Here is an 8,806-nt window from a genome sequence, read left to right as displayed (position 1 = left end):
CAGGAATTTTTATGGATTTTTTTTAATTCTGAGGTTTCAGTTGGAATAATATATCATTCAAAGAATGTTTAATCTTAGTTTGCACAAGTCTATCATCTTTTCATGAGAATATGAGATATATTCAGAAAAAAAAGTTATTTTCTTACATATCCATCAAATATAGAATATTAACCAGGGTAATTCATTCTCTCTCTCTCTCTCTCTCTCTCTCTCTCTCTCTACCTTGGTTAAGCCACTGCTTTTATGAAATCATATATTTCTGGAATAAAAGCGTACAGTGAAATTCGAACTCAGACCCATTTGGTAAGGATATGAGCCTTCACCCATGAATTTATTCCTATTCACACTCCATAAATTTCCCATAGTGGAGTGGGGAGAAAGGGACTTGCCCACAGATACATTATATTGTAATCAGATCATTGTTTTTCATTTATAAACATAAAGACAAAGAGAACTAATGGCTTTGGTTTTACTGCTTTAATTACAGCATAAAATCTATGCATCAGTGAGCTCAAAATTAACACAACATAAAATCTATGCATCAGTGAGCTCCTAATCTTACAGGTTACTTTCCAGGTGTCACATACACACACAGAGACTAATTTTTAAGTGATTTAAATTCATAATGACATGCAAGACAACAATAGTGAGGCTCCCAGGAGATATCAGAATCCTCAAGACACACAGATGGAAAAAGAAAGAAGGAAAAATACAAAATACAATGAAATTCCCATTGTCTGGCCCCCAACAGAAAATAAATTCCTATTACCCATCTCCCAATAGCGACCACCAGACGGTCAAACCATAAAACCAGATTCACGGACTGTTGTCCCCAGCAGGGACGTAGGTGGCCCTCTACAAATAAGAGCAAGAACCAGAATCAGACTACGCCAAAACTCAGACTTAATCCAGAATCAAAAATAGCAACAGAGGCCCAACCGGCATGGCTCAGTGGTTGAGCACCAGGAGGTCACAGTTCAGTTCCCCGTCAGGGCACAGGCCCGGGTTGTGGGCTTGATCCACAGTGTGGGGTGTGCAGGAGGCAGCCAATCAATGATTCTCTCTCATCACTGATGTTTCTATATCTCTTTACCTCTCCCTTTCTCTCTCTGAAATCAACAAAATAAATATTTTAAAAAGCAACAGAGTAGAGTTGGGGAAGGAGGAGAGAGATGTCAGCAAGAGTAAAAGCTCTTGCCACACGAGATTCACCCTCAGAGTTGAAAAGGGGTCATGTCCACGTGTAAACAGCCCAGGGTGGGTTTCTCAGGCAACACAGTTTAGTTCGTTTGGGAAATAGGTGCCCCTGGACAACCTCAGGGAGACGTCCAACGGCCAAAAGGAACTGAGCCGAAAATCATGTATTAAATAAGAACTTCCAGAGAAGTTGCAAGGGAATCGGGCTGCAGAAAAAAAGTCTTAAAGCAATAAAAAATATAATGGGTGTTGAAAGAAACGATGACCAAGATTGCTAGTTTATAGTTAGTACCTGTTCTTGATGGGAAAAATAGCAATTTTCCCACAAGCTTATCATACCTAGGCAGGTCACATGTCCCAGACAGCAATCGTAGCAGAGCCGGAAATCCTAAACATGAAGAAATCAGAGCATCACGAACACAGCCCTGGGAGGGAACAGAGGTCTTTTCTTTGGGTTGGTTTTTGGATTTCGGGTTTGCTTTTATGTGCCGTTAAATGGTCTGTCGAAGATCCTAAAAGAAACAGAGGCCTCATTCTTCCGAAGGCTTACAATTCATCATCTAAGCTTTAAGGATCCTACTAAAATCTCATTTATCTTGGAGAAAATAAATTGTATTGCTGGGTTTAAAGTCTTTTTAAAAATATATTTTTATTGATTTCAGAGAGGAAGGGAGCGGGAGAGAGAGATAGAAACATCAATGATGAGAGAGAATCATTAATCATCTGCCTCCTGCACTCCCCGTACTGGGGATTGAGCCCACAACCTGGGCATGTGCCCCTGACCGGAACCGAACCTGGGACCCTTCAGTCCGCAGGCTGACACTCCATCCATTGAGCCAAACCAGCTAAGGCTGGGCTTAAATTCTTAACAAAATTATAATTGTATTTGTTAATGTTTGGTCTTAAGCATTAAGTGTGAATTTACCAAATGTTATGAAAACAAATTTATTAATTATGAATAAATTTGAATTCAATTTAAAATGTCTTTAAAAGTCAAGAATAGTCCTGGCTGGTGTGGGTCAGTTGGTTGGGCGTCCCATGCACCAAAAGGGGCTGGTTCAATCCCCAGTCAGGGCACATGCAAGAATCAACCAATGAATAAGTGAAATCACTTAATTGATCTAAAATCAATTTTGAAAAATAATCTCAGTCAGTATCAAGTCTGGTACCCCCACCCCTTTTTTGTCTTTGGTTAAGAGGAGTTTTCTTGCCCTGGCTGGTTTGGCTCAGTGGATAGAGCATTGACCTATGGACTGAAGGGTTCCTGGTTAGGTTCCGGTCAAGGGCACATGCCTGGGCTGTGGGCTCGATCGCCAGTGGGGGGAGTGCAGGAGGCAGCCGATCAATGATTCCCTCATCATTGATGTTTTTCTCTCTCTCTCCCTCTCCCTTCCTCTCTGAAATCAATAAAAATATATTAAAAAAAGAAGAAGAGTTTTCTTTAAAGAAAACCTGTCTAACGCCCAATTTAACTAAGTTGAATTAAAACAAAGCTGCTTGGACTGGGATCCTGCTCACTCCTCGAGACCCGCTTCATAGCTCCATTCCAGGAACTGTGTCGAACACAATTTGGAACCACTGGACTGATCCAGCCCCTTCAGTCTAAAATGGGGAAACCATTTAGGGCCCGAGAGGGAAACTGACTTGGCTAAGATTACACAGCCAGACCCTGGCCAGGGAGCTCAGTTGCTTACTAAGCGGTTCTCAATCTGTGGGTCGCGAACAATGAAAATACATCCTGCATATCAGATATTTCATTACGATTCATAACAGTAGTAAAATTACAGTTATGAAGTAGCAACGAAAATAATTTCATGGTTGGGGGTCACCACAACATAAGGTACTGTATTAAAGGGTCGCGGCGTTAGGAAGGTTGAGAACCACTACAAGGTTGTGGGTTCGATCCCAGGTCAGAGCACATATAAGAACCAAACAATGAATACATAAATGGAACAAATTTCTCTCCCTCTCCCTCCCTCTCTCTCTCTCTCTCTCCTTCATCTTTCTAAAATTAATCAATAAATTTTTAAAAAGTTAGAAAGATTACACAGCCAGTAGATGGCAGAGCTGAGACTGTAACTGGAACCTAGGTTCAGCTGCCTGCTGCCCTGAAAACCCAAACTCTTTTTAAAAATATATATATTTTATTGATTTTTTACAGAGAGGAAGAGAGAGGGATAGAGAGTTAGAAACATCGATCAGCTGCCTCCTGCACACCCCAAATGGGGGTGTACCCACAACCAAGGTACATGCCCTTGACCAGAATTGAACCTGGGACCCTTGAGTCCACAGGCTGACACTCTATCCACTGAGCCAAACCAGTCAGGGTCAAAAACCCAAACTCTTGAGGAAAGAAGCTAACGCAAGTGCCGGACACCTGAGAAGACGGGGACTGTGGTGGCAAAGCCCACCTCCCCTCCTCAGAGCAGGCAGAGGGTTTACAGGAGGGAGAGGGAGAGCGGCACCAGGTCACGGGGAGGAGCTCGACAGCTTCTCCACGTGCAGGCCCGCACAGTCTGCTCCATCAGGACCTTGAACCTGGCCAAGTGAGGGCCCGGTGCGCGTCACCCTGGTCTTCCTCACCGGTTCTGTGTCACAAGGTCAGCACATCGCCCAGAACTGGGGTGGCTGAGGGTCGGCGTCTGATCTTCTGAAGTTAGTTCCTAGGATTCGAATACAAACATGCTGTTCATCTACAAACTGCACGTGAGTCAGGGTCGGCATTCACCGAGACAGTGTCTGTTACAAGAACGTGGACTTGCCAGTTCCTGGCCCTGTGCCATCCTGACACAGGGTCTTAGGGTCTCGCTCTCTCCGCCCGTCTCTTTCCACAGTATGTGAGGGCCAGGAGCCCCAGGGCCGCGCTGCCCCCTCTCTACGCCCTGGAGCTGCTGACCATCTACGCCTGGGAAATGGGCACGCAGGAGAATGAGAGCTTCAGGTTGGACGAAGGCCTCACCACTGTGATGGAACTCCTCCAGGACTATGAGTCCCTTTGTATCTACTGGACCAAGTACTACACATTCCAGAACCCGATCATTGAGGACGTTGTCAGAAAACAGCTCCAACGAGAGAGGTACTGCTTCTAAACACATGTCCGAGAGGGAAGCAAGAGAACCGAGGGAGGGTGCTAGTGGGGGTCTCTTTTGGGGAGGGGGCTGTATTAAGTAGCAAGGCTGCAATGAAACCTTGAACTGGCCGTGGCCACCTTCCAAAATCGCCAGGGGCCTTAGCAGCTACACGCCTTTTCCTTGGCCCTCAAGCCACCGCTCCCTCCTACCTTAGCCACTTGCCCTCAGAAGAGCATGTCAGTGTATTTATTTTTTTAAAAAAAATTTTTATTGATTTTTTTACAGAGAGGAAGGGAGAGGGATAGAGAGTTAGAAACATCGATGAGAGAGAAACACCGATCAGCTGCCTCCTGCACACCTCCTACTGGGGATGTGTCCGCAACCAAGGTACATGCCCTTGACCAGAATCGAACCTGGGACCCTTCAGTCCACAGGCCGACGCTCTATCCACTGAGCCAAACCGGTCTGGGCATGTCAGTGTTTTTTAAAGAGAGCGTGAGGAAGTGGAAAGAATCATGGAGACCCGAGTTTACTCCCAGCTCTGCCTCAGTTCCTTCTCTGTAAAACAGGAGCCACCGGCACCACCAACGCGGGACTGTTGTGAGGGTCAGAGAGAATATCTGTGAAGGCCTCTGTGGTCGATGCCAGTTAAAGGGTCACTATGGTGGCACATGCTGCTGGGGCCTACCCGCAGCCCTTGGGCTTTTACTATTTCCACGAAAGCTGGGTCAGCCCTCAACGGCAGCACCTGCGTCCTTTTGCCTGGTGGCAGTTGGTGGCTGAATACCCCAGCTCCCTCCCCTCTCAGATGGAAGGACTAGCTCTGGGCCACGCCTGCTACACTGCTAATCCCAGCGTCCCTCCCGGGGGACTAACTTCCAGCCGCCACTACAGCAATCACCCCGATGCTCACCCTGACGGGCACCCTTCCTGTCCTCCTCACTCCCCACGCCCTCACTGGTGATCCTGGATCTCCTGGTTCATAGGTCGACACTAAACCACTGAGCCACGCCCGCCTGGCAAAATTTTTTAGAAACATCTAGAGGATTCTCCCCAAGAGGAATTGTTGGAAATCTAATGGTCTCTATCCTGTGACTCTCCAGCAATGTCTCTGAGCCCTCGTGGACCGGGGCTGGGGCTGTGGATGCACAGAGGCTCAGGCCTTGAGGAGGTGATGCCTGAGAAGCTGCTTTCTGGCCAGAAAGAGCCTGGGACCCTCTCCCTGTGTTGCAGGCCCATCATCCTGGACCCGGCTGACCCCACGTACAACGTGGCGGAAGGGTGCCGATGGGACATAGTGGCTCAGAGGGCCTGCCAGTGCCTGAAGCAGGACTGTTGCTATGACAGCAAGGACAACCCGGTCTCCAGCTGGAACGTGAAGGTAAGGCTCCCCTCTGGGCTGCTGCCGGGGGCTCGGAGCCCAGAATGAGATACATGCATAGCGTTTACCTACTTATTTCTGTGTCAGTGGAGCCACCAGGGCATTGGAGTCAGACAGTTTGATGCCTGGCTGACGACCTACCAGCTCTGTGAACTTGGGGAAATTATTCAGCTCGCCGAGCCTCAGATTTCTTACCTTCAGATCCTTGTTCTCTTTCCTTCCTTCTTCCCAGACCTTCCTGGGAATCAGCTCTGTGCTCCCAATCATTCCTCGCACGAGCTGAGCCCAGGCAGGTCCAATCAGCCAGCTGTTTTGTGCCAACACTGGGCTTGGGGCAAGTGTGGGGGGTGGGGGCAACAATCTCTGAAACAAACTTGTACAAACTGCTGAAGGACACCTGAACTTTGAGTTGTCTTAAAACGGATTGGAGCCTGGCCGGTGTGGCTCAGTGGTTGAGGTACAGGAGGCAGCTGATCAATGATTCTCTCTCACCATTTATGTTTCTATCTCTCTCCCCTTCTCCCTTCCTCTCTAAAATCAATAAAAATATATTTTACATAAATAAATAAGTAAATAAATAAAATGGATTGGAGAACTAGTTCTCTCATGTTCTTGAACTAGGCCTTCTCGAGCAATAAACCTTTCCTTGCTCCAAATTCTGGGCGGGGGGGGGGAGCGGGGGGGGTTGCTAGAAAGAATTACCAGAGAAGATACTCAGAAAACAAACAAAAATGCTAAATAACAGATAATATTACGTGATGCCAAACATACAGTACAGGCAAAGGCCCTCTCGCAACCCGGGACCCCTCGGGGGATCTCGGACTGCTGATTCCGGCCCCATCCCCATAGGCCAGGCTGAGGGACCCCACCAGTGCACGAATCAGTGCACTGGGCCTCTAGTATGTATATAAGATATATGGTTAATCTCTTCCCGCCCGCCCCTTCCCCTTCCCCTTCTCTCTGATATTCATCAATCTGTTCCATGCTTCCATGCCTGTGTGTTGAGCATCTGTCCCCTGGGGGTCAGTGAGCATCATAGCTATGGGTTGAATGGTCGCTTAGGCATATATATATTAGAGGCCTGGTGCACAAAATTTGTGCATGGGTCGGGGGGAAGTCCCTCAGCCCTGCCTGCTCCCTCTCACAATCTGGGAGCCCAGCTGACAGCTTAGGCCCACTCCCCGTGGGGCAGTCAGACATCCTTAGCACTGCCTTGGGGATGGTAGAAGCTTCCACTACCGCCGCTGCACTCACCAGCCATGAGCTTGGCTCAGGGCTTCTGGCTGAGCTGCGCTCCCTCTGTGGGAGCCCACTGACCACCAGGGGGAAGCTCCTGCATTGAGCATCTGCCCCCTGGTGGTCAGTGCACGTCATAACGACTGGTTGTTCCACTGTTTGGTCAATTTGCATATTAGCCTTTTATTATATAGGATATAGTGTCAGTAGTAGTTATTGTAGTGCATTTTACTAATAATACAGTAATATTACACTGGGGGCCCAGTGCACAAATTCGTGCACCTTGAAAGGAACTGTGGGCTGCGAGGCTGCGGTGGGCACAGGGGCAGGTATCAGCCCATCCTCTGTGCCCCTGCCTGGCCCCTCCCACCACGGCCCCCAGTCCCCTGTCTACCAGCAGCCCTGCGCGTGCCCCCCTGGTAGTCAGCACACATCATAGTGACTGGTTGTTCGGGTGTTCCACCATTCGGGTGTTCCACCGTTCGGTCTATTTGCATATTAGCCTTTTATTATATAGGATATATATTTTTTATTGATTTCAGAGAGGAAGGAAGAGGGAGAGAGAGATAGAAACATAAATGATGAGAGAGAATCATTGATTGGCTGCCTCCTGCACGCCCCTACTGGGGATCGAGCCCGAAACCCGGGCACATGCCCTGACTGGCAATTGAACCCTGACCTGGTTCATGGGTCAATGCTCAACCACTGAGCCACACTGACTGGGCCACTTCACCTTTCTTGGCCACAATTTCCTTATCTGTAAAATGGGATAATAGGAGAACCAACCCTCCTGGGGCTGCTGTGAGAATAAAATGCATTAAGAAGAGAATAAAAGGCACCCAGCATGGGACCTGGAAGGTGGCTGGCACGCCCTGAATGTTTGCTGTTGCTGCAGTTGGAAAGATAAGGACAGGGAAGGGGAACGTTGGCATGTCAGACAGAGGAATGTGGTGACTCAACCCCTCGCGTCTCTCTTGCAGAGGGCACGAGACATCCAGGTGACTGTGGAGCAGTGGGGCTGCCCAGATTGGACCCTCATGGTGAACCCTTATACCTCCATAAGGAAGGTCAAGGAGAAGATCCAGCGGAGACAGTGCTGCGAGGGCCTGCAGCGTCTGTCCTTCCAGACTCCAAGCGGCGAGCGGAAGCTCCTCCGCAGCCGCAGCTCCCTGGCCGAGTTCGGGATATTCTCCGACACGCGCATCTGCCTGCTGGAGACCATCCCCCCGGAGATCCAGGTCTTTGTGAGGAACCCGGAGGGTGGGAGCCACGCCTATGCCGTCGACCCCAACAGCTTCGTGCTGGGCCTGAAGCAGCAGATAGAAGACAAGCAGGGGCTGCTCAGGAAGCAGCAGGAGCTGCAGTTCGTAGGCCGGGTCCTGCAGGACTGGTCGGTTTTGGGGAGCTATGGTATCAAGGACAGCGACACCCTCATCCTCTCCAAGAAGAAGGACACACATTTCCCATTTCTGCCCAGCTAGTTTCCTCTGGGGAGCCTCTCTGGGCGGTCCTGCATCTAATCCAGGACCCACCCTGTCAATCACTCCTTCAGCCGCTGCTGAGGGGCCCAGGTCTCCTCCGGCCTTGTAAAGAGTTACCCCAGCCCTCCCTGCTGGGGAACGGGGAGGGTGTGAGCGATTACATATACTGTGAGCATAAAATCATTCAAACCTGTAAAGAATTTTTGTGAGTTTATTTGAGCCAAACTGTCGACAATTGCTGGGAAGCAGAACCTCAAGGAATTGAGATCATGCTCCGGAGAATGGCGGGTTACATCTGTGTTTATACATTGCAATCAAAGGAAGGGACCTGGGGGGGTACATGAAATCCATTGGTGATAGATTAGAGAGGCGGGGGAAAGCAGAACGGGGAAACCCCTGGGATTGGATAAAAAGTAAAATGATGGACACATACTTAGATG

At 48.8% G+C, this 8,806-nt stretch overlaps 1 protein-coding gene across 1 annotated transcript in view; it reads left to right on the top strand.

Moving 5' to 3' along the window:
* Window positions 1-8,563, top strand: part of OASL (2'-5'-oligoadenylate synthetase-like) — a 17,475-nt gene extending 8,912 nt beyond the window's left edge. The window contains exons 4-6 of the mRNA XM_006770351.2: window positions 4,032-4,273; window positions 5,502-5,649; window positions 7,866-8,563. Coding sequence (XP_006770414.1) covers window positions 4,032-4,273; window positions 5,502-5,649; window positions 7,866-8,366 — 891 coding nt within the window. The 3' untranslated portion in view covers window positions 8,367-8,563. The remainder of the gene's footprint in view (window positions 1-4,031; window positions 4,274-5,501; window positions 5,650-7,865) is intronic.
* The last annotated feature ends 243 nt before the right edge of the window (window positions 8,564-8,806 follow it).

The sequence above is a fragment of the Myotis davidii genome, unplaced genomic scaffold, assembly GCF_000327345.1.
Source record: "Myotis davidii unplaced genomic scaffold, ASM32734v1 scaffold803, whole genome shotgun sequence".
In the NCBI taxonomy this organism is placed as follows: domain Eukaryota; kingdom Metazoa; phylum Chordata; class Mammalia; order Chiroptera; family Vespertilionidae; genus Myotis; species Myotis davidii.
The sequence above is the reverse complement of the archived record's forward strand: the minus strand, read 5'-3'. Positions and strand labels throughout refer to the sequence as shown.